Source organism: Neopelma chrysocephalum, unplaced genomic scaffold (assembly GCF_003984885.1).
Source record: "Neopelma chrysocephalum unplaced genomic scaffold, ASM398488v2 Primary Assembly neopelma1_24, whole genome shotgun sequence".
In the NCBI taxonomy this organism is placed as follows: domain Eukaryota; kingdom Metazoa; phylum Chordata; class Aves; order Passeriformes; family Pipridae; genus Neopelma; species Neopelma chrysocephalum.
This window is the reverse complement of record NW_020897693.1, coordinates 3551897-3578185: the sequence shown is the minus strand read 5'-3', so window position 1 is coordinate 3578185 and position 26289 is coordinate 3551897. Positions and strand designations below refer to the sequence as shown.

Sequence of the window (26289 nt, the reverse complement as noted above, 5' to 3'; positions counted from 1 at the left end):
TCTGTCTTCTCTGCCCAGCAAGGTGCATGATAGGTAGTCCTGTAGCCATGAATTGGGGTCTGCTGCTACTCCTCAGGAGTTTTAGATCTCAAACCTGTACAGATAGATTATATTCTCTCACTTTGCACAAGATACTGTCACAAGATTTTAAAAAGATCATCTAATACTTACTGTTTTCTAGGGGTTTTTTTGTTAAAAGGTAATTGATTTCTAAGATTTTTCAAGCTGACTTGGGTATTTCATCAGTAAGAGTGTAAGTATTTTGGAAGTTCTTTTCCAGAGAATGAACTGACTTTTGACAGTATTTAAAGCAGAAAGAATGCTGTCTCAATTAATTACTTATTTTCTTCTCAAGAGAGACCATTCCAGGCATATGTCTGGAACTGTTCTCTCTTTGATGACTTATTTTGATTCCACTTGCCCTGTTAGGGTCTCTGACTTTCATTGCAGTTTTATAAGGAATCAGTAGATAAGAATGTTGTTCCTAGTGAATGCTTAAAGAAGCAGAAAAATACTTCCATTTCTTATTCTGGATTCGTGTTGTTAGTACATAGAAATATAAAATCCTTTTGTGTAAAAAGATTATCTTAAAAGTTCAAGGGGTAATAGAAAATACAGGTGCAACTTTGTAAGTCTCAAGCTGGTTTCTTTTCCCTGGGATCCTTAAAATTATGTATTTGGCATAATATTTTATTAAAGGAAAAGACAAAGCAAAATGTATTTTGGGCTTCAAAGAGTTATGGCCAACAGCAAAAATAGTACTAAAACCTCTACACCCTCACATGTTCAGATGACAAAATCAAAACTGGAAAAGTCATTGCATTGAGAAAGGTTTGCCCAGAGAAGCCCCATCTTTCCTTTTTGTTTAATTTAAGAAATAATGAACTAGATAAGGAGGAAAAATATCTTCCAACATAAAATACAGTATCTGTGATACAAGTTAGGTTCCACAATATTTAAAGCTGCACACGCTCTACTTTTGCCTGTGTGGCACGACTGTGGAAAGAGAGAATACCTAATACATGCATTATTTACTGTATCTTACTGTATTCCAGAAAATAAAATTAAGAAATTCAGAGGGTTTGCACACTTGTAGGTTGGAATAGGGATACAACCCCAATAAAAGGTAAAATTCAAGGACGAGTAAGATAAGATCTTGGTTGGTTTTAACTGAAAGTAAGAGCCTATGAAGCAAAATTACCTGTGACTAGAATCCACTTAAATGTTGATTTTGGCCTCAGCCCCACACAAAGTAAATCTAAAGGTTGTTTTATCTTAGACATGTGTGGCAACATATGTGCCATATGGAAATGTGCCAATCTTATGGAGCATTATATGTTCCAAACAAAAAGAGATCTAGTATTTCAAAAGGTATTGAGGCTTAGTCTCAAATTCTGACCCATATAAGGTGTCTTCAGTTGGCCAACTGAAGGGGCCCAAAGCTATCAATTATGTATGAAAATACAAATAATGTTTATATCTTGATTTAAGTAGATACCTACTTGTAACTCATTCTGAATTAATATTACTTGGGATAAAATAGACTCATATTTACACGTAGAATTAAATAGATGTATATTTATAAACTTTTAAAGTCCAGAGGTAACAGCTGTAGTACTGCTAAGCAGTCATTTAGACTTGCATGTGGTTAGTGAGGTGTTTCACCAAAGAAAAAAGCATAAACCCTCTTTGTGATTTCTACATGTGGAAAAAAAAGACTCTATGTGCCCAAATGGATATCCTACACTATTTCAAGTCTGTCATACCCATCTGTTCGTAATACAGACTTTGGTTATATGATTCTGCTTTTACTTATGCAGTATAAAAATCTTACCTGAGCTCTTTGTTACCTTTGTTTTTCTCCTGTGTTACCTATCTGAACTCAGGATGCATTTGTGATCTCTTAAAAATAGGGGGTTTTTAATTCTGTGTATTTTAAAGTATTTTGAAGCACACAGTTCCTCTCAGTAAGTTTCACGTTATTATAAAGGTGCTTTATTTGCTACATTCTTCTGACTTTGTGCCTCCTAACATCAGAATTTTTTAGTTTCCCTAATGTATTGTCTTTTAAGAACAGTAATTTTAATACTATATCTGTTCTTGTTGAATGATACTAACTGAATTCTTAATAATGCTCGAGTCATAGCAACTAATGTATTGTGAAGAAAACACATACTTCTGCAAACAGTTGTTTGAACAAACCAATGCTCGTAATGTTAAACTGATTTTTTTCCTCAGTGTTCTGTTTGATACAAAGAGGGGGAGAAAGAAAACAATCTTAACACTGGTAAAATTATATCTGGTTATTTCCTTACAGATATCAGCACTATAGAATTGTTTTCATTTTCTTTTAAGCTTTGGCATACTTCAGGTTTATAGCAGATCTCCGCAAGTATTTACATATTTTACATGCTGAAACAACTAAGAAATAGTAGTAGGTTTACTGATAGAAAAAACAAATCACTGCTTCAGTGCGGATGCTTTTTGATCCTTAATATATTGAAGTGACTTCTGTGATTCATGCATCACAGGTTAAACAATAGTATTAATAATGAGTTTCTTGATTCAGTAGGTTTTGTTTTTCTCCATGTTCCAGAGAAGCTTTTCTGAAGTGATGGAGTTGAACGTTTCAGTTGATTAAAAATTTTATATATAACTTTGCTTCCTTAGTCTTAAGGACAGTCTAAAGGTAACAGGGGGTATCCCATCCTGTCTGAAGAATCTGTAGGAATATTGTTCCCAATCAAATCTCTGATCTATCTGAATGAGGAAATAGAGGTTGATGTGCAGTTGCAGGGCTGCAGTCTTGCTGAGATGAGAGGGATGTGGTGGGAGAATTCAGACAACTGAAGTGCTGTGATGGATGGATCCAGGCTCTTTAATAAGGCCAGGTGGGGAAGGAGAGAAGCGAGAGCTGCCCTTCATGTTGGAACAGCAGGACTGCAGAGGGCTCTGCTTTGGGATGGGTGATGGGTCAGAATGACCAGCATGGGTGGGTTGTGGTGGTTGTGGTCTGCTACAGAGTCCATGGTCAGGAAGAACATGAGGCCTTCTTCAGATAACTGGAAGAAACCTCATGTTCACAGGCCCACGTCTTCATGGGGAATTTTAACAACCTCAGTATCTGCCAAAGGGCATCACAACAGGGCACATGAAATCCAGGAGGATTCTGGAGTTCAGGGATGGCAACTGGCAATCTAAAGGAGGTTACAGAGCAGCTGGCAAGGTGAGAGACACTTTGCCAAGAAGAATTAGTTGGGAATGTGAAGGCTGGGGGCTGCCTTCAGGAGTCTCCATCCTTAGAGATACTTGGAACCCATTTGGATACTGCTGTGAGGAACTTGCTGCAGCTGACCATTCTTTGAGCTGAAGGTGTTGTCTCCTCATCCATTCTGTGCAATGTTCTTTTGTACAGTTCAGAATAGAATTGGATCCATAAGAAAAGGGAGGTGGTCTAATAGGGCAGACCTTTTAAAATAGTCTCAATTACTTTGCATACAGTTGTATCAAAGTGCTTACATTTGGGCTTCTGCCTCTGTTCAGCCTGTATGAAAGGTTCTTGCATGTCAGTGTAAGCCTTTAAAAGGGGTTTAAGTTGCCTCCTGAAGCTATTCTGTCTGTTTTCCTATTGTGTCATGCCAGAAGGGAGAATAGAACCTAGCTCAAATTGCTCCAATTAAGTTTGATCAAAATACAGGCATTGCGGACCAAGGACAGAATGCTTTCCTTCATTTTCAAAAAGTGCTCATTATAAGTGCATTTAATTTAAATTGACCTTTCCATGAACTTTATCTTTGAAGGTGGTCTGATTTATGGCTAATCTCCCTTAGGAACAGGTCCAGTGCCTTAGATGTAATCTAAGATTCTTCTGTCTACTCATTTGGTCATTTTGCCTCTGTCTTATTTTTTAAATTATTTTGTCTTTGCTATTTGGCTAATTAATGCAAGCATTTAAATTTGCTAGCTACAAGTATGTTTTACAGTTTCTCTCATCAGAATTTATGCTTTTCAGTTATTTATTTCTAGTTAGTTTATTTATTATGGACTAAGAAATATGTGCCACAGCAAAGAGAAACAAAAGAAACCTGTCATAATCAGCTCTGGCTTGATAGCAAAATAAAGTTGTGTGACTTCTCTGATCCATTTTGGTTGTTGGGTTTTTTTTAGTGTGTGGTTTGATTGGGGTTTTTTTGATTTCTTTTTTTTATTTTTACCTTAAGATTGTCCTGCAAGGACATGGAACAAGAGTGACTGCAAAATCTCAGCAGACTGGAGAGAAAGCCTTTCGCTGTGACTATGATGGTTGTGGCAAACTGTACACAACAGCTCATCATCTTAAGGTGAGGAGATGTACAATGGGCATTGTTACTTTGTAGACACGATTTTTTTGGAAAGCTTTTGGTTAACAGTAATGGAAATGAACAGAGAGCCAGTTGCAATGGGGCTGTTTTGTCAAATGTTTATTGGATTGATTTTACAGGTTTATTGGATTGATTTGTCTCAGGTGCTCAGCTGATTTTACTTAGTGTTCTGGGTAGATGCAGGTGTGGGATCATGTTAAGCCACTCTATTGCCATAATATAAGAAATCACTTGTTGAGATTGTTTCCACCAGCATTGTCACAATAATTCTGGAATCCAGTGTTCACTTTATCAACTTTTTTTATCATGTATGCATGATCATGCAAAAATTCTATTTTTTTAAATATTTCACCATCATAATACAAAGTCTGGCTCTTCAAAATGATCTAACATTCAAAGTGAAAAGCTGGAGCATCTTTTCTTTACAGATGGCAACTCCTTAATACTCTTCCTTTTTTAAATTAAGTAAAGGGACTACTGAAACAATAAGGGTGTAGAGCTGTTCCGGTTCCAGCTGAGGCTGAGGTAATCACTTGCTGATGAGGTAATCTCTTTGCAGTGCTGCCTTGTCTCTGACTAAATAGAGGAGCCAGTGAGTAGCTGACTCTATGGATCACGTGCTAAAATGGTGTCCTTGCTGCAGAGGTTTCATGCAATATAAGAGGATCATTGGAAGCATTCAGTGGAGGCAAAAATCAGATAGAGAGTGGGCTCTGAGGCATGTTTGCATATTGCCTTTAATGTAGATACATGATGGCAACTCTGCCTGTGTTTACAGAAGTGTTTTGTGCAAAACTGACTGGAAGGATCAGCTTAAACTTTGGAAAGAGACATCTTTAGTTTTAGGGAAAACATTGTTACCATATTTCATTATTTTTCATCACTGATATAAACAGACACTTGAATGTGAATCTTAGGAAGAAAAATAAAACATGTTGACTTTGAGAATGAACTGTTTCTGCGCTGAAGTAACCAGATACGTTTCATTAAGTCTCTGTCTTGGATGTCAACAGGTGCATGAAAGGTCACACACAGGAGACAGACCGTATCAGTGTGAACATCCTGGATGTGGCAAAGCCTTTGCAACAGGTGAACTTTTGTAGACTAGCTCCTCCTACTTGTTACTGTTTGTCTCTGAATAAACTAAGATTTTAGTATTGCCTTTTTAATCTGCTAAGTTGGTTGGCAGAACTGCAAAAAAAAGTAATCTTTTCAGCTAGTGTAGCACATAGAAATGGCAGAGAATGTAATTCTTAGTTACTGAAGGAGGAATGAGATGAAACACTCAACACTTCCCTTACTCTTCACCTGTTACATTACAGTCAAATTTTAATGTTGAAAAATAGACCTTTCTTAATGTTTAACTAATAGCAAAAGTTAAACGGGGTGATAATAGAAAGCTGTTGGCTAGAGGTAGATTCATGATCTTCTGATCTAAATTTGAAAGGGACTTTGATGGAAGATGCTGGTTTAAGTTTTCTTTACTGAATTCGTATCAGAATGACATCTCATGAAGTGAACTCTACATTTCATACAGACTGCTCTGTTCATAAATGATGCTCTTCCTGAGATTGAATTTGATCGTGCAAAATGCAATTATGAAGAAGGAAACAAGGAAGAAAGTGGGAGAGCAAGTCTTGTTTCAAATTTTATTCTTTTTCTTTGAATGTAAATTAGTATGTTGCTTAGAAAAGTTAGGCTTTTTTTTTAATAAGGTTTTTTAAAATAAATTCATGTGATCTAATACATTAATGCTGGTGAGAAAGGTCAGAAGAGAAACAACCACACTTACAGAACTGCACCTTTAATTGCATTGTGTTGGTAAAGGGATTTCAAAACTACACAATGAAATATTCTCTTTTGCAACAGACTGTATGGCTATAAACAGCTATTTTCTATAACTACCATATTTTTGGTCAGAGCTGTTGTACCACTGTAGTTCAGCAATCTTCGCCTTTGACAAAGTTCACTTGAATTACTGAATGCTCTTGGTTTAAATATGAAGCACTCTCCTGGGTTGGATCATGAAATTGAGTTCATTTTACATGTAAAGAGTCAATTAATGCTCAGCTTGGTACACATGCTTTGTGTTTTTAAGAACATCAAGAATAGGAATTTCAGTTGTTTTTGGGAGAACACGTTGTGAAATTAAAGCAAATGCCATTTTCTTACAGACTTTCTTTATTTTGTAGAAATATACACATCATTTGTGGGTACAAGTAAAATTCAGGTTTGTTTTCTAAAATGGCTGTTTCAGGCTTCTTTAGTCATTAAATTTTCAGGAAAGTGCTGAAAGGAAAATCTTGGTAAAATGCTCATTGCAAAATAATCTACAGAGGGCCTGATCCAAAGTCCACTTTCAACTGGTAGAGTTTTGGATGATGATGAGTTCCTAAAAGTTATTTTAAAGGGAATGAATGTCTGTGCTATCAGTTAGCACCTATATATGTGCTTTTACTGCTGACTTCATGAGTGGTACTGCTTTTTCTGTGAGCGAATGTCATTTTGGTGACAGTAGTGGGAAGAGGTAAAAACTAGATGGAATGCAGAGCACACAGCTTCCTCAGAAGGCAGAATAAACATTTGTCCACATTATAATGATTACAGTTTATCCTTCTGAAGGGAAGGAGAAGCATTATGGAAGTGTATTTTCTTCACAAATGAAGGATGAAAGAATTTCTAAACTGTTATCTGGAGTTTTGCTGCTCTGTATGGTAGAATGAAGAGCTTGTGAAGAATGAAAGCGCAAATTTTACTCATCATCCAGTTTCCTGATTGGAATGGCAAGCGCAGGTTTTGATGGTGATGGTTTATGAGTATCCTAATTTTGTGTTTACACCACTATAACATCCTTTCTGATCTTCAGGGTATGGGTTAAAAAGTCACGTTCGAACACACACGGGTGAAAAGCCTTATCGGTGCACAGAAGAAAATTGCACTAAATCATTCAAGACTTCAGGAGACCTGCAGAAACATATTCGAACCCACACAGGTACTATTATCACTCAGTACTTTTCTGTTAATTCACTGAGGTGAGGGGTTTTTTTCTGTTTCCTCATTTTGTGACTTTATACTTACAAAATCAGCCTGTGTGTATTCTCTTTTTGAAGCCCAGTGAGCTCAACAGCATTTCAGCATGGTAAGCATTTACTGCAAATCCAGCATGCTTTTCTTGGAAAAAGTGCCCAAGCATTCACACTGCTATTGTAAATGCACTAACTTTAGCAATGCCTCACTTAAGTTGTCACTGAGTCACTTGTTGCCTTTACAGTTTCATCTGCAGCTGTAACAGAACAAGGAACTTTCCTCAATAATATGTCTCACCTTTTTGAAATGCCATCAGTGTTCTTCAGGTTTGGTGCTTTAATACAACTTGCATGCCAGCTTCATGAAGGTTGATACTTCTGAGCTTGTTATCCTGATTTCCCTTCTCTTTATGCAGCAGAAAAATGAACAATGACATCATAGAAAACCAACTGTTAATAAAGCTTCCAAATGCATTAAAAAAAAATCTTATAGTTTTTCCAAAAAGATTCATTTGAAAGGCAAAACATAAATATAGACAGCATACACTACAACTCTGCAAAACTCTGTGGGTGCACTCATGTAAAAAAGCTTGCACAATGTCTACTTTGCTCCTGAGATCTTAAAAAAACCCAAAACAACCCTTAAATCTAGGAAGAACAATCAATCACTTGCTAGCCTATACCATGAAGTATATTTGTCTCTGCTAGAACAGTGACAAGTTTTTCCACTGCACATTCTGAATCTTAGTGAGTAAAGAAGAAAAAACAAAAGAAATAGTTGGGCTTTTTTCTCAGATTAAAAGATCAACATGGGGAGGTGGGATGTAAATGCAGGCAATAAAAATTGTAAAACCTACAGATTACATTACAATATTTCTTGTGCTTTCTTGAGCTTCTATATTCAAAGACAGTCTGTTGGGATTAATGCTGTCTTGATGTTAAATTGGTCATCAGGATGAACATCTCAGTTCTAGAAGAGAACTGTGGATCTTGTGTACTACATCAAGTACAGACTGTGGACTGAAAAGTTTCTGGAGTATGGACAACTTGATTAGCTGTAGACTTTTTTTTTTTTTACTTCTTTATGGCCACAGAAGTTGTGTGGTAATTTAATCTCTTTAATTTAATTAGTAGTTGAGGCAACACTTGAGCCAGCCTTATGTAACCTACCCACTTGAACAATATGAATAATAGAATCATAATCTCCCACCAGTCCAGGGACTAGAGTGCAGGAGTGTCTTTTTTTAGATTTCTGAATAGTTTGGGGAAGCTAAAGAATTACAAGATTTTGCGCCAAGTCCTTTGTGCAGATGGATGGAGCAGTGTATGCTCATGCCCTATGCAAGGTGCAGCAGTGCACCCGATGGAGGCAGGTCTGGGCTCTCCTACTCTCTCCCATGGCTCTGAAGCCTTTTCCTTCCTTTATCAGGCAGATTGGGGTTAGTGCTTTCTTAATTTTCTGCCTCTTTTAACCAAAAGTGATTTTTTCCCTCTCTTTGAGTAGCAGTCCTGTCTCACTTTCTGTGCCATCAAATGCTTGCCTCGAGTTCCTCGGTGACTTCCCCGGGCACACAACTCGGGGATCAGAGAAGCTGCTGTGGATGGTACCTCATGCTGCAGTGGGGTAGAGCTTGAAGGCTTCGGACTTGCTTTGCATTTCTAGTACTGCAATTCTCGGTCACCTGGAAACAGGTCGCTTTGCTAACTAGGACATTAGAAACTGAAAAGGCTGCCTTCTCTGACCGGTCGGGTGACATTCCTGCGGGCATTCTTTAAAAGCACTTTGTTTTCGTTTCTAGCGTAGGGTCTGTTGTTGGGCGGGGTTGGCTCTGCACCTCTGCTCCTTTCAGGCATGTTTGAGGTCCTGGCAGAAGCAAGGCTTAGGGGAGTCATGGTAACACAACACTGAGGCGTGTGTGCGTAATACACATGCTCTGCCTTGGCAAAAGCTTGGAAAACCTTCCCGAAACAACTGCCTGAAGGAGTGAATAGGAGTTTCCTCTGCCAAGGAGTTAACTGCTTTGGAGTTTTGTGGTATTAGTGTCTCTATCAGGACTTGTTTTTTTATTTCTGTCTCTAAGTACCTATTGTTGTATCTGCAGTGGTATTCTGCCCTCTCTTGCTCTTGGATTCTTCTCTTCGGTAAGCAGTACAGTGGGTGGAACGTACTTAGCATTAGAAGTGCTGAGGTGCACGACAGCCTGTCAGGTGGCTCGAACTTCTCCAGACTTAACCCCCTTCAGTCTCCCTCTCTGTGTCCTTTAATAGATCTGAAGGGTCAGGGGTATTGTGGTGTTAGTGGTTGGCCTTGTCTGGTGTTCACAGTGAAATGTTCTGGTGCAGGGTTGTAAGTTATTGTGCTTAAATTTATATTACATTATTAGACCTACTTTAAAAGAATCTGTATTTGTGATTGCTTTGGTTTTGGGGTTTGAAACTTGAGTTTCATGGCTGTCTCTCTTTATAAAGTTTATTCTTCTCAGTTAAAGTTAAGTGCTCTCTAGAGTTAGTTTTATTTACCCATTTTCATCTTGGTTATATGTTAAACCATGAAGGGTTTTTTTCATTTCATGAACTAACAATTGACAAATGTGCAAATGGTATGATACACTTGTTTTGGATAATATAGGTATGAATTGGGGAGGGTATTAAGTACTTGTTAGAATACAGACGATGTGGAAGCTCATCAAATCAACTGAGTCTGTTTTATACATTATAAAGTAGTAATCTAAATGCTTCATAATTTAGCTTACAGACTGTATAATTTTCCCAAATTTTGCCTGTTTTGGCTAAACCAGAATACTTCACAGTGGCGTGTTCATGGTATTTCTGACTGAGGATCTCAACGATAGAATTGGTAGCTTTGGATTCCTACATTCAGTCTAAGTGTAACTGAGTATTTTTGTTCTTTTATAACTTTTGCATATGTACCTTTTCTTGTCTTTTTTTTTTTCAGGTGAAAGGCCCTTTAAGTGTCCCTTTGAAGGATGTGGCAGGTCATTCACAACGTCTAATATTAGAAAGGTTCACATCAGGACACACACAGGCGAAAGGCCTTATTACTGTACAGAGCCGGGATGTGGGAGAGCTTTTGCCAGTGCAACTAATTATAAGAATCATGTGAGAATACACACAGGTATGTGAGTGATGCTTTGTATTTTGAAGTGGAATCTGCTTGGGAGAGGCTGTCATTCTCCTTGTGAACAATGTTTTGGTGTGTTGTAATTGGGTATAGTCATGTTCATATGACCTGGCTTGGTGCTTCTCTTTGGGTCTCCTCTCCCCTCAGCTGAGGATAGTTAAGCAGTTAGGTTTCCCACCTTGTTGTCAAGGCAGAATAATTTTGGATTGGATACAAAGTTTTTTAAAACATGCAAAACCTTGTCTTCAGTAGACATTGGGCTAAATCTTAAATGTGGTTCTGGGGCTTGCGTCACTTGTGAACTGTTTCATAAATAAATAACAGTAAAGGGCAAGTCTGAGCTTTAACTTTGGCTCACTGTTATGAGTCACTCTTTCATCCCAGCTGTGTTTTCCATGCTGCTGAAACTGTGGTCAAAACTTCCTTTTTATAGACTGGAGGTGAAAATACTTACCCAACGTGATTTTCAGGGTTAGTTGACAGAAAAAATCACCACAAATTTGAAGATTTTAAAATGTAAAAGCCTGTAATAGCCATATCATCTTGGTAGCATTATGTATTTTATAAAACACAGGCTTCCTAGATCTATGTTTTGTATCTCAATTTTTATTTTAACTTTACAATGTAATTTAGACATTTGTTTCATTGATTTTTAAATAAAAGTTGTTTCTATGTGAAACCATAATTGTTTAAACATATGCTTCCTGTAGATTTCTTCAGAGCTTCATAGACTCAAAAGTAGGTGATACTACTAGTGAATGGACATACCTGATCATTGAGGAAAAGTGTGGGGTTTCCAGTAATAAAAGAAAAAAGTTCTCAATAGAATGGCAAACTGACATGGCAGCTTTCAGCCTGTATCATTCTGTCTTCATCAGAAGGATGTTTTAGATGGGATGAAAGAGGGAAAAAAATGGGCCCAAATTGTACTGGCAGTAGTTTTTAAAAAAAGGCAGTAAGAGATTGCATTGGTAAACTTTGTGAGGATGAGCTTCACTGTTGCCTTTGAAATAAAAGTATGGTTGGTAATTAAGGTGCGTCACTAAATATCATTTGCTGGCAAATTTTTTCTGTGTATCCTGGATAAAGTTCTCTTTGTCCCTTTTGTTTTCCTGTATAGGGGAGAAGCCTTACGTCTGCACAGTTCCTGGTTGTGATAAACGTTTTACAGAGTATTCCAGTTTATACAAACATCATGTTGTACACACTCATTCCAAACCCTACAACTGTAATCACTGCGGGAAAACCTACAAGCAGATTTCTACTCTTGCTATGCACAAGCGGACAGCACACAATGACACTGAGCCCATTGAGGAAGAACAAGAGGCTTTCTTTGAGCCACCTCCAGGTTAGAATTTCAGTCTTCAGTTCTCTTGTTTTAAAAAAAATGGGCTGGATATTATTTTTCTGGGGTTTTCAATAACCAAGGAAATTAAAGCATAGATAAAAATTGGAAGTACTTAATAAAGACATCTTAATTTCTCTGTAAGACTTTAGTGTGGTAGGCAACTTGTAAACAGAAATTGAGAGAGTAATTGATCAGATAATAAACTCATTTATAGCAGTCCTGGGGATAAGAGAGAAATTTGAGTCGCAGTCTCAGCAAACCTGCAATAAACATGAATGTGGAAAAGGGACTGAGAAAATCTAAACTACATTGATTGCAACCTACTGGATTTTTCTAAGAGTATATATAATGCCATGGTCGGTGACAGTCTTTTGTGCAGGAGTAAAGGGTCTGCCTTGATGAAAAAACATTGTTTTTGCAGCAGGCTGATAGTGTGCTGGTTCTGCTGTGGTTTATAGGAGTTCTGTGAGGTGTCCTAGAGGCAGAGATGAAAATAAGCTTCTGTGCTGCAGCACCCCTCAGAGTATGTTTTTCATGGTATCATGAGTATTGAATCCTATGACTATAAAAGATGAGACCAAATAAGGTTCTCTGGCAGGAAAAATACCACTCGTCAAATGGTGATATTTAGATGAGACAGAATATCGGAAGTGTTGTTTTGGCTAGAAAAGTTGTTTTGTCATGTGTTCCTGGGAAACTGCACTGAATGCCTCAAGAAGATTTGGTATAGCCTAATTTCTTCTCTTAAAGGAATGATAAGATTCATTTGCTGAGGTTAAACATTTCTTATGATAATGAACTTACTTAAATCTCCACACAAAGGTATCTCTGTGTTCTTCTGTATGTTCGTTAATTAATAACTTTTTTTAAAAAGCTTTCAGTTGTGTTTGCATGAAGTCCCTTGTGTGGAGAAGTTAACATTTAATGATAATTAAATTAGGAATGTTTGCCACCATTTTAATATTTGCTTATAAGCTAAATGTATAGTTTCTTCATATGTAGTATTTATGTGTGTAAAAAATCATTGCTAGAAGATTACATCCCGTGTTCCCAAAATAACAGACTTTCTGACTCGTTTTTGGTCTCTTTTATTTTTCTCATCTTTCCACTAAATTTTTCCATTGGAGTGTTTAAAAACTTCAAATCAAGCTGGGACTTAATCCTTGTCATTTGCTTTCGTGGCAGCATTTAGAGTATGTAAACTGTCCTTTTACCTTCTTTGTCTCAAATAGGTCAAGGTGAAGATGTTCTCAAAGGCTCCCAGATAACCTATGTGACAGGGGTAGAGGGAGAAGATGTAATTTCTGCACAGGTTGCTACCGTTACTCAGTCAGGATTAGGTCAACAAGTGGCACTAATATCCCAGGATGGAACCCAACATGTAAGTAACCACAGTGTTTGAGGCTGACAAAAATAAACTGAGAGCTGAGGCACGTGTTTGCAGATTCTCGATAAATATGTACATGGGTTTCTTAAGGAAAGAAGCTTCTTTGGAGCTGCATCAGGATATATTTAGTGTTGTGCCTCCTGTGGGATACCTAAATGAAACCACATATTCTGATATGTGAAACTATTAATACAAAGGTAGGGGTTTTGTCTATCCTTGATATCTTTGTCACTCTTAATGAGCTGTTTTAACAATTGTCATATATACAACCTAGTTTCTGAGGTTTCTCAGAATTTCCTAATTATGCTATTAATAGATGATGGTCATCTTCTCTGTTGTCTGCACACACTTTGAGGGGCTGAAGGAGTGGGAAGTCTTTCCATTCCAGGTGCCTGCTTTAAAAGCAGTTTGGTAGTGTGCAGTTCTTGCCATTCCTAACATAAGCCAAAGGATAAGGAATGCTTTGTTACCTCCTCCACTTGAAAATTCCTATGGCTGTATTTTTGCAAGGATTCCCATGGATATATATTTTTAAGGATTTCATATGAAAGTTTATTGGGAAGGGACTTCACCACAACTCTCTTGATTCACTACAACAATATACTGAAGGCTTGTGAGGAAAAGTTTTTATCTCAGATGGTAGGGCAGCTGAAATACCAGTAGCATATGAAAGATAGATTCTGAATTCAAACTGAAAATGAAATATTCAAGGGGGCTGTTACATTGCCAGCTCTGGACATTGCAGCAGTACTGGCATTTTTACCCTCTAAAATAAATGTTGGTCTGCAGAAGCCTTGACATAGAGTTCCTACATTTATTTAAATTATCCTTCAGCTTGACTTCAGTTCTGGGATTTATTGCCTTGTAAAACAGACATCAAATCATGTATCTGATGCCCTAATGCATTTATACTGGAGACATCAGTAATTTAGATCATTTTTATGGATTTATTTTTGGTTCAAATTCTAAGCCTTCATAGGCCTCTTTAGTATTTCCATTAAGGTCAAAGTATGTCAGGTGGTACTACCTTAAATCCCATTGTCCACTGTGTAAGACACATGCATAGATAATCTATCATGCTGTTATTTGGGATATGATGTGATTAACATGGAGTTGTAGACTCTAGGTTTAAGTATGCAACCTCTTTTTTATTACTGGGAGTCAGATTTTTATTGCTGTAAACAGATAAGTGTGTCTGAAAGGTCATGAACTGTTAAATCCCAATGAAGACAAAAACAAGGGCTCTTTGTCACAGATGGGGACTTGGCCAAAGAGTGATGGTGATTCCGAAGGAATGAATGAGCACACTGGTCAGGAAGTGGAATAACGCCTACTAGATCTTTTGGCCAGTTTACTTGAGATCATGGCTTAAAATGTTTTTCCCTGCTGTTGTGAACAAGTTGCCTTTTTCTTCTGGGTTGCTACACACTGTTTCAAATAAAGAAACCGAACTAGCAGGAGTATTCCTGCTGAACCAACTAGCAGGAATTTTTGATAAATGTTGTTAAGGAATATAATTTTTTTGTTTAAACCTTACTTAAAAACATATGTTATTGCCAAAACCTTAAGACACAAGTATGACTTGAGCAGCAACCAAAGCTTCTATTTTTACTTCATGAATTATTTTGTGTTTCAGGTCAACATATCCCAGGCAGACATGCAGGCCATCGGCAATACTATCACTATGGTGACACAAGATGGCACCACCATCACTGTCCCTGCCCACGACGCCGTCATTTCTTCTGCAGGGACACATTCCGTGGCGATGGTTACTGCGGAGGGCACCGAAGGACAGCAGGTAAGAGATCATCCTGCATACATGTGTAATGTTTTCCTTTATGAACTGATATAAAATGGGCATCTAAGCCATCGCAGTTCTGGTGTTCATGTAGATTTATCTTAGTAAAGCAGTTTTCAGCACCTGGCTGTAGCATTCACCCCCTAAGTGTCTGATGTGTTCTACTCCAGTGCTAAACATCAACATATGGCAGAATGTTCATATATTCTGCCAGGACAAAATTCTGAGGTACCAGTCCGATAATTCATTTAGGTGAGTGGCAGAGCTAAGAATAGAATACAGTATGAACTGTATAATTTTATTGCTTAATATTACGGGACTGTAACTTATTTGGCAGATAAGAAAAGTTGAACAGTCACAGGTTTGAATTTAACTGTGAAGACAGTGGTTGTATGAGGTCAGTACAGTACCAGATCTGTCACCCAGCTGATTCTCTTCTTTTGGTCTTGAAGGTTGCCATTGTGGCTCAAGACTTAGCAGCATTTCACAGTGCCTCTTCAGAAATGGGACATCAGCAACATGGGCACCATTTAGTGACTACAGAAACTAGACCTGTTACATTGTTGGCTACATCCAATGGGACACAAATTGCAGTACAGGTAAGATGGGGATAATTGTTTTTGGAGTGCTTCTGCTAGAGTTAGAAGTTACTAGTCACGTAACAAAATTATTCAAGTTAGCTTGGCATTCCTGCAAAAAAATTGGCCATAACCATGTGATCTCATGTTTTAAATAATATATAGGGTTAGGAAGAGGAATAAGCAGCACCTGATTTTCCAAATCTACTTGTAGCATTTCCAAAAAGGGGGGAGGTTAGGGGTGAGTTAAACTTCAGGTCAGCTGAATTGTTCATGGAGTCACAGGTTTTCAGTGGAAATGTGCTTTCATTCATCCTTCAGCTTTACTTATAGAGCTGACACGTATAAAACCAAACTCTCCAGGGTAAATTGCTATGAACTTATAAAATTAGTGAAATTATTTTATTTGAACCTTGAAATGCTAACAGTGAAAAGGTGCAAACAGTTATATAGAAAGATTAACAATCAGAAATCTCTGGAAATAGGGACCTTCTGTGTATGTGCCAAACCAGCACAGTACAAGCAGTAGTCTCTGTAAATAATTCCTCACATTGTTCAAACACTGTAACAAAAAGGTAGTTTCTAGGTATGAAAGCGCTCTTAAGAGCTCAAATTGAAAGGAAAAGTGTTAATATCTTCAAGCAGAAAGGAGAGATTGTTATTTCCTCCTTTGTTAAATGGAAAATAGCTGGTTGAAGAGCAATGAAAATTGAGAAGTGCTGAATTCTGAGCTCTCTTTTGAGCTAAGTTGGCAGTAACTAAAACTGCTTGTAAGAGAAACCATATCAGAAGGCAATTGTTTGCCGGAAAGCAAAGTTGCACTGTCAGCAGTGTGTCCTTTGAATGAAAGGAAAATATAGGCACTCTATGCTAATGCTCCTCTTTTTTACCAAACTGGAGCATTTGGTGAAGTGTCTTTACATTTATTAAACTTAAAATATATAATACAAATAGAAGAGAGAGAATTCAAAATTAAAATATTATTGATTATTCCTGAGGTTTTGATGGGTTTTTCTTTTGTACTCTGATTCTAATAAATTAACCTGTTTTGTTTCTAAATACTGGTAAAGCCAGTAGCCTGATGGTCAGGTAAAGTCCTAACGAGGTGATAAGAGAGGTCTTCTAGATTTGAGTGGCTCCAGAATGTGATATGCAATGACTGTAAAAATAACAAGGGATACTTACAACTGTCCCATTAGGTAAAATAATCTCGTTTTATCTTTCACACTCTCATATGTGTTTCTCCCAGGCCAACAGGTAATGGCCAGCTGTATGTTTTTTTTTGTGAGGTTGAGATTGTCTTCATTGTACCAGTCATGGTTGTACATGCATAGCATCCATATTATAAAATTCCATGGATTCTTTCCCCAAATCATGTCTCCAGTTGTCTTTATTCAGGTTATGTTGCTTCTGGTAGTACCAGATACATTGATGACTTTGTAGTTGCAACAACAAGATAATTTCCTCTTTGAACTACTGTGGAATCAAACAGTGTCATCACAACAGGTTTTTTATACAGTCAGGATTCTGCAGTAAAGACACACTTTTTCTATAAATTACTGTTATACGGTCTTCCAAAGAGCTGACTTTCTGTTACAGAGTTACGAAAAATGAAGATGTTTATTTGCTTTACCAGTGTTAAAATGTAATCCAGCAGCCACCGTGACTTTAGAAAGCCTTGTTTTAGTTTCGTAATATCTGCCAACTTGAAATATCACCTACTTTGTGTGTCGTGAAGCGTGTTTACCTTGGAGCAGTTCTTTGAAGCAAATGTATTCGGTAGATACTTAGTTTAATCTCCTATCAGCAGCTATCTTAATTGTCATGCTGATTAGATAGCTGCTGGTATATATTTACCCTGGAGAGGTGTGACAATACTGATCATGCTTATTTGGGCTAAAATATTGTTTGATATCTAGATCTTTGCTTTCATATCTTTTTTTTTTAATGCATTTTTAATGCATCCATGTATAACACTTTGGATTTACCTATGTTTAAATGCATTTGTTTCAGCTTGGAGAACAACAGTCTCTGGAAGAAGCCATTAGAATAGCCTCCAGAATACAGCAGGGTGAAACACCAGGGATTGATGATTAACTTCTAAAACTGCTATCAGAACAATAGAGTGAAAGGTATTTTATTTTCAATCAGCAAAGGTCCATGCCAGCAGCAAACCATAAAAACTTTGAAGTCACCCACTCACTGATACTGTGTACACATTTTATGCAAGAGTGAAGAACATTTTCTAAGTTTTGTGTACATAACCCTTGGAATGGACTGACATCATCTACTTCCAACCGTTGTATTCAGGAATATGGAATTAGGATTATATAGTAGACTTCCTTGTTATCCTTTCATCAGATTTCAGACTGGTCTACAAGCAAGTGAAAAATAGAAGTATTGGAATTAATTTTTAATGTCATGTACAAATAATGAAGGCATTACTGAAGATTTCAGATGTTTAAATCACCATTTCAGGAACCCTTACAAATAATAAAGGCAATAAAGCCTTTTAAATTGCATTCCATCAATGGAAAAGTCTTGGATTTTGAGCCTACTACTGTAAATCTTCGTATTTTGATTTGTTTCATACAGATTTGAATACTCTTTAGATTATCTACCCCATCTCATTCATTGTAAATACAGACTGTTAATGCTGGAAATGCTAATTATATTATCTTTAAATTGGATTATGTACAAAGGACAAACTGGTTGTTCAATATTAAAGAAAGTAAATCTAATGGTTTTGTTTCTTTACATATTTTACTTAAGATGTTACTCTCAGATTATTATGCAATAAATATAGCAAGATTGTATTGTTTAGGTAGGATGATATTGTTGTGTGACGTATTGTTTTATTTCCTAATGAGACTGAAGTTCAAATTATTTATTTACGGCCTTGTATAAATTTTTCCAAAGTTTATTTATCATAAACTTAATTTTTTGACTTATTAATTTTGATCATAATCCACTACAGTGTGTTAAGTAATTAGTGGTAATAGTTATTTCAAACATTCTAAAACACTACAAGAATGATTTTGACTAAAAAGTAAAGTTGCCCGTTTTCAAGAGAAGTATTTTCAAATGGTGCATTTGCAGCACAAGTACTAATAGTCTATTTTCAACAGTTCTGAATGCCTGCTGCTACCATTCAATACCTAGGATATGCTGATAATGAGTGCTTTTGAAAATCAGGACACAAGTTACTAGAAAAAAGGGATTAATTAATGATGATGTAAGTACAATGCTCGTCTCCAATGATCATTCTGTAAAGGAACAAAAACTTTGTTGTAGATATGTCTTAACACATACAGCAAAATGTAACATTTTTTTTTTATATGAAAAGGTATTTCTACTCTTGTCTTGTTAGTAAGCTGGTTAAGCAAGTTAAAATTTTTTGACTTCCTGTAAGTTCAGTGTTTATTTTAGATGAGTGTCAAGAGCACTCCTGAAACCGAAGCCTCATTTTTTTTTTTCCTTCTCAAGGGAAGGATTAAACATCCTCTGGACAAAGTCTTTATCAAGGAATCACAAGTGTTGTGAGGTGCACATTCTACATGAAAAAATAAAGTCCATAACTCCCTACTTTGAGGTATTTGACCTCAAAAAGGCCAAATTTGAATAGAATTAAGCTGATTAATTGTGAATTACTATATCAGTGTGGGTTGCAGCCTTTTATGTTTTCTACACAGAGGCCAACTGTAAAGTACAGTGAGAGAATACTGTACTGTGGGATAGATGGGGACAAAGCAAAGACTATTCTCTGGATCCATTAGAGAGTACAACTTGGAAACAATTAGGCTGTCTGTAACTTTTGTATAGGATTGAGGCTGCTTGCTCACTTAGGTGCCAGTTTTCCTGAAGTGTTGTAAATCTTGATATCCCATGGAGATAAATGTACTATGCAAGGAGGATTAATTGCCTGTCAACTAGACCAGTTTCTTAGTACTTATCACCTTTTAGAAATTAAAGTTGTATCATTTGACATGAACGTTCAAGGTTCTTTTTTCTTTTTTTTTCCCTTAAATTTCATTGCTAATAGTTTCTGGAAACGGTGGCTGGAACAGTGGCTTTGACTTAGCAAAGAAATAACTTCAGTTCTTACTTCTTCTCATTTCCCAGGACACTTTCTGACCACTGTGCAAATGTGAGTATTCCTTCCCTTTCATACCAGTTGGTTTACTGCAAAGCGTTCATTCACAACCAGCTCAGTCAGGAAAAGCTGTAGTGTTTTTTCAATTATTTCTCTGTTATTTTACTGATTACTCTTGCAAAACTCCCAAGTCAGAGGTGGTGCTTCCATGTCTTGCTAGGTACCTCTGCAAAGGAAAACATACTGAATAAATAAGCTAGAGTTTAAAGAGAAGCTGAGGTGATTACATTTGTCTTAGCTGGGAGGCCTGCATTCATAACAGACTTGTCTTCCCCGTGGAGGGACCTGGGTGCTTTTTCCATCCTGCTTCCATTCAGGCATGAGTGGAAGGAGCTGTTTTGCTAAGATGATGCTGCATGTTGGTGTTGGAAGGTCCTGGAGTGGAGGTTAGACAGGACAAAATCGGGTTCAGTAGGAAAACTGGCAAAAAGGATTTCCGGAGGAGGAAACAAAGAATATGACCGAAAGGACTGGTCGATTGGCAGTAGAAATCTCTATGCTTTCCCCATAGATTTTACCCCTCTTGAAAATTCTTTCTCAAAGGCAGTGCTTTGGCAGACTAGAAGGAAATAACTTGTAAAAGATGATTCCTATTAAGTAAAGCAACTCAGTATACTACTTTCTGTTACAAACTGACTCCCACATTTCCAGTCACAATTTTTCTTTCAGATCTGAATTTCCAGGCCTACACCAATTCCCCTCACAAAGAAGTAAAACCAAAATCTCTGTAGACTTCGCAGTCAACTTTCCTCTTCTGTTTCTACAGTTTTTCACCACGGTGGGTTTCTCTTTACTGTGCTGCTCCTGATAGTAAAAGAGAGGATTATTTTCCTGGCTCCAAGCTGATGACCTGTTGTGCCAGACACACTGTGCATAACAATAGGACGGCTTTTACTCTAAAGAGCTAATGGTTTTCATAAGAGTAAATCCTGTTGTAAACAGCCATCATCCCTGATGGTCTAATTAACCCCAGCAACCATCAGCTGACCGATACCCACAGTGTGCGAGACAAGGCACGGGGTGCCTGCTCAGCACACAAGGGAAGGACAGAGCTGATAGTCCTGATAAACAGAACGTCTGAGCTCAGGAGGCAGTTCTCCTAAACTTTACTCTAGTTCCTGACCCTCCTAACCCCTCAGATACTGCCGGGATTTGTCTGACTGGATGCTCTGGTTTCTGTGATGATCGTGCCGTACTGGAGTACAAGAAAGCACTATGCATTGCCGTGTCCCGAGTGCAGTCAGGGAGCCTTCCCCAGGGGCAGGAAGCTATTTAATCGGTATTTAGCCACCAAGAAAAGAGGGTGTGGAGCAAGGATGTGATCAAGAGTGTTTCTGAATCTGGCAACTTCAGCTATAGAGCTGTTGAGGTTAGTCAGACTGTACACTTTACATGACCACAGCTTCTACTTACCAAGATGCAGAAGTGCCCTGTAACAAACCTATTCCACTCTTAGTTTGTCACTGAATGAAAACAAATGTTCTGTAAAATTTTCTGTGTAATTTTCAAACATAGCACAGATGAAATTTCCCTAATAGTTGGGTGGGAAGCAAACTGATTTTCTTCAGCAGAAAGGTGTTAGAGAGACTGGAAATGACGAGTAACTTGTGTCCTGTTCAGTTATTACTTTACAGGTGTTTGGAGCTTTAAAAATGTATTTATACAGCATGCATCATTCTTGTCTTGAAAAAGATGGAAATTGCCTTTGCAGATGCAGAAATTCAAACTCCGGATGGTTGTTTATAATAAGGTACTCCTATTTTTTTTTATTTGCAAAGTATATATTTAAACACCATATTTTCCAGAAGTATTTTGTGCTCTACTGATAAAAACCTTCCAAAGCTTGGACTCCAGAACAAAATCTAGAGCCACTTTCAGTTTTTTTGTTGTAAATAGTAAACTACACTCGAACTGAGGCATAGAAACAAGAGTTTTTCCTTGTTGTGTTATGTGTATTTTAAAACATCCCATTAGTTTGGCATTCCTTTGATTCTATTTTTCATGCTGCTGGTGAAGTTCACTTGGCCAAAGGAAAATCTAACAATATAATTAGGCCATCACCATTAGCAGTAAGTGCTTGACACCTTGCCCTATCAGGAGTAGGGTGATACCAGACTTTTTCAACTGAAGGTTATGTTCAAAGCAGACTTTAATTATCCCAATAAACATACAAACATATCAATTATCCCAATAAACATGTAAGCTTGTATCAACAAGGGAGCATTTTATCTTAGATAGTCTGTGTATTTATCTCTCATGGAAATGTGACCCTCCCCTTAAATCCCATCCATCTCAGGTTTTGAAACAATAAGAGATTTTGTTTGGATTATTTTTGTTCTGTTTAGATTATTTGCAGCATTTTGCTCGAAGGAATGACAAACCATTTACATTTTCAGGGCACAAGTGATTGTGTGGAATTTTTTCTGTAACAAAAACGTGTCTTATGTTACTGTCAAATCCCAGCATTTCCTTTATTTAAATCCATCACCAGCCTTTAGGTTGACTGGCTGCCAGGTTTTACTTGTTTTATTGGAGAGTTTTAGCCTCTCCATCATGTTACTGCTTGATTCTGTAGAGGGGGTCCCAAACAGCCTTCTTAGTGAGGCAAGACAAGGAAAAGAGGCTGACTTCCCAAGGTCTGGCAGGTCTGCTGGCATAACAGAAACTACCACGCGGCTGTAGAAAGCTCCTGGAGATGTGACAATGTCCCAGAGCTACATCTCCAGTGGGCTTTTTTCTTTGGTGTAGGGCTAATTCAGATTTGAATATAGTTTGTAATGACTGAAAAACCAGAAAGTACAAGAACGGTTTGTGGGACCAACAGGAATAGCTGCTTTTTGGTTTTAAACAAAACATTCAAGACAATAAGAGACAGCTTTTTGAATATATGTAGGTTCCTGAGGATGATGTTAGTGGGAAGAAAATGGCTGAGCTGCTTGAAACTCTTACTAGGCTTTTATATTTTTTTTATCTGCACATCTAAAAATGTTTGCAAAATGGCTCACCTTAAACGATATGCATAAGAGATTACTAAAAGAACAGTAGTAGATTTGAAAAAAGGCTGAGTACCTCTTTTGTGGTTTTTCATGTTCCTTGAAAGAGAAAAAGGAAACAGGTTAGTGATACAGGTAATTAGTAGTGTAGTGACTACTTAGTTTCTCTGCATTAAACATTTTGAGGTTTTTAATTGCTGGTACAATATCTTTCCATTTCGATCATTTTAACTTGACTTCAACACAGGAATGGGACATTCTGATTGTACCTGGTTTCAGTCATGGCAATCATTCTGTCTCTTCCACTTTTCAGATCTTTTGGAGGAAATTTCTTACCTGAAGACAACTCTTGGGAACAGATTTTAGGTGTTAAGAGTCAGACATGCAGACAAAAAGGGAGTCACTAAAAACTGTTATGAGTGTTTGCTCTCAGTCACAGAGAATTACTGAATTGTATGTGGCTGCTTGGCAAAACCTGTGCTTTTTTAATATACCTTGTGCATTGTAACTTCTTTTTGAGTATCTTCAGATCTTTCTTTAAATTCCCAGATTTTGAGCCCAGAAGCTGCTTTTTACTTTGGGGAGACATCCCAGGTGCTATCAAATTCCCTGTTCTATTCTCCACCTTGTTATCTTATTATTAGGAGTTCCTGGGTGAACACATCCTTGAGAAATGCTCTCTCTGCCTGCAGATTATAGGCTAAAAAGAGTGAAAGGATGCAAAGTCCATTTTTGGTGGGGAACCCATTCAACTCTGGACCTTGTAATGAAGAAAACGAGGTTGCTAGCTAACAGGAGCTGTTAGCAGCACAGCCCCAGGTAAAATAATCTTTGAACTGCTCACCTTTAAGCTGTCAGTGCCCTGGAGGCAACATGTCCCACTTAGCACCCAACCACTGAGATCTGTTGGCCTGTATATGTCAAGTCTTGGGTAAACACGGGAATGCCATCACTGGCACTGGTGACAAACACACTGGTCCCCCAGGTACCTGCTGAATGAAGCCCAAGAGAAAAGCTGGTAATAGCAAAGATCTGTCCCTCCTCTCAGTTCTCCACCAACATCTACAGATGGCTGTAGAGTTTCTGTTTTTCATTCAAGCAACTTGACCTTCCTCCTCTTCTGCTTTTTCACTCCATTTATGCCTCTCATAATAAGATGAACTCATCGTAGACTATTCTGGCTGATGTAGAATGGGTTTCATCCAGATTTTGGCAGAACTCTTCCAGTTTGAAAGTGGTCTTGGAGGACTGCAGGTGAACTTGCAAGTGCAGGAATCCCGACAAGATGTCAGTGTATCCACTGCTGTGGCAATTTTCTCTGACAGCCAGACAAATTGGCCATTGTTCCAGTTCCTCCCTATTCATCACTATTTGGGTTCCCCTGATACCCACAAAAAATGAACAACAGCTTCCCTTGAGCTTGAAAACTCCTAGTTAAAAACAGTTGTTTGTCTGTGAGTGTGTGCTGCCCCAGATAAGTGTTTCTGGTAGCAAAATCTTCAGTGCACCATATTGAGATAGATATATATAGCGAGATATATAGATATACATATAAATTTAAAAGCAAGTGTTATTAAAAGAAATCATCCAGACACCAATTTTGCAAATATATCCCGAAAACTCTTAAACCACTAAAATTTATAGGAATATCAGTCAGGCACTGCCTGGGCATCAGTTTATGTGCTGTTATATCTGTTAGGAGAATCGGGGCTTTGGTTTGCAAGATCTGTAGTGGCTCAAAGGTGCAGTTTAAGGAAACTGCAGCTTTGGCATTACGGGGGGAGGGATTTATCGAAAGCTCAAAGTCTTTAAATTTTTTTTAAAAAAAGGAAACTTCATATATTTCTAAAGCAAGCCACAGATAGTGGCTGGGAAGTTTTGAGTCACTTATTAAGAATTGATTTGCATCTCCCTCTGTGGGCTATGAACTGAGAAAGAGGGGGGTTGTAGTTTTAATAACCTTCACTTACATCATCTGTTCTAAAACTTGAATCCTTCAGTTAGTATTTGCTACACAGTGCATTTCATCTTTAAAAATGAGCATTTTTAATGGGATGTTATTGTGATTGTAAATTATTGCACACTGAGTGTGTTTGCACTTGGCTTGGTTTAGCCGTATCTCTGTAAATGCTGCCCAGTCCCATTTTCATAGGTTATGTTGGCCACTTTCAGTTTTCTGAAACTGTTTTTCAGTTGGTTTCTCCAAAATGCAAATCTCAAAAAGTATGTTCCTGAGGCTCACCACTGCTTGTCCTGAAAACAAAAACTGTCATAAGCTTTCAGACGATTGGAAATATGAGAAATACATAGGGATGTGATATTTCAGCAGAAATGTTTCTATGGAGGCCTTACAAAGGAAAGGGTAGGGAAATAATTGTCTTTTGGAGATACAAGTGTCCTGTTACAGGAGACAGCAGAAAAGGCACTCCAAGCCCTGTTCTTGACCACAGCCCTGCCTTCAGCAGTGGGAACATCTGCACATCCACTGGAGCTGGAGCTGTGTCTGAAGTTGCTGCTGAGGCCTCTCCCCATGGACATCGGGGACCAGGGACAGGAGACCAGCAAACAAAAGAAACATGGTTAAGTACAAACATCTATTTTCTATTCACCGCCCTTAGCGGTTTTAGCTCCTCACCTCTGAAGCTTTCAGGCTCCCATTCAGAGGTGCTGCTCTCCGTAGGACTGTGCCATGGGCAGCACATGAGGATTTGTCCTCCAGGTAAGGAGGGGCAGGCTTTGGGGAGGAGGCAGGAAAGGGGCTGTGCTGCAGCGTCTGAGCATCCCGGTGCCCTCAGCTCTGAGAGGTGAACCCTGGCACTATGTCCATGTCCAGGGAATCGAGTATGTTCCCAGAGAGTCTGGGGAAGCAGAGAGGAACTAAACACAGATGCACACCTGGCATTCTCTGGGACTTCTGTGGCTGGAAAAAAATCCTATTTTTTCATGACCTTTGTTACCCAAGGGGTTCGTTTTAGGGTGATTTGGTACAGGAGATTGGCAGGTTTATTTGTTGGGTGTCACGTGATGGGAAATGAAGCCAGGAGGCAAAGTGGTGGAATCTGTAGGGAGATGACCTGGCTGATAAACGGCATCGGCTGTCCATCCCATTGGCTGCGCCGGGACTTGGAAGTGTCTGGTAGGAGCGCACGGGGTGCTGTATTTGAGGCTCCAGTGCTTGACTGCATTTTAAACCACGTGAATCAAGTTATCAGAAATACTTTCTTTTTTTTTTTGGTTGAGCTTAAAAGGCGTCTTTAACAACTCCTTCTGGGCCAGTTACTGTATTACTACTATAGATTAAATAATTATTATAACGTTATTATGGAGATTTCTGCGCACCGAGTTCTAGTAACCAGAGGGGAGGAAAACCACGTTGCAGTGAAGCGGGGAGGAGCTGCATCCCGGACGGGGCGGCGCGGCGTCCCCAGAGCTCCCCGGCCTCAGGGCTGGGAAGGGCAGGGCGCTGTCTCCCGGCGGTGTTGCCGGCGCTCCCCGGCAGGGTG

General features: G+C 38.2%; 1 protein-coding gene across 6 annotated transcripts in view; it reads left to right on the top strand.

The window, feature by feature from the left end:
• The window catches only part of ZNF143 (zinc finger protein 143), a 39083-nt gene extending 19445 nt beyond the window's left edge, over positions 1-19638 (top strand). For all 6 annotated transcript variants that reach the window (XM_027700439.1, XM_027700418.1, XM_027700428.1 and 3 more), the window contains 9 exons: positions 4221-4340; positions 5375-5450; positions 7228-7353; positions 10344-10523; positions 11650-11877; positions 13110-13258; positions 14901-15062; positions 15515-15661; positions 17654-19638. In XM_027700439.1, the coding sequence (XP_027556240.1) occupies positions 4221-4340; positions 5375-5450; positions 7228-7353; positions 10344-10523; positions 11650-11877; positions 13110-13258; positions 14901-15062; positions 15515-15661; positions 17654-17737 (1272 nt within the window). In that variant the 3' untranslated portion in view covers positions 17738-19638. The remainder of the gene's footprint in view (positions 1-4220; positions 4341-5374; positions 5451-7227; positions 7354-10343; positions 10524-11649; positions 11878-13109; positions 13259-14900; positions 15063-15514; positions 15662-17653) is intronic.
• The last annotated feature ends 6651 nt before the right edge of the window (positions 19639-26289 follow it).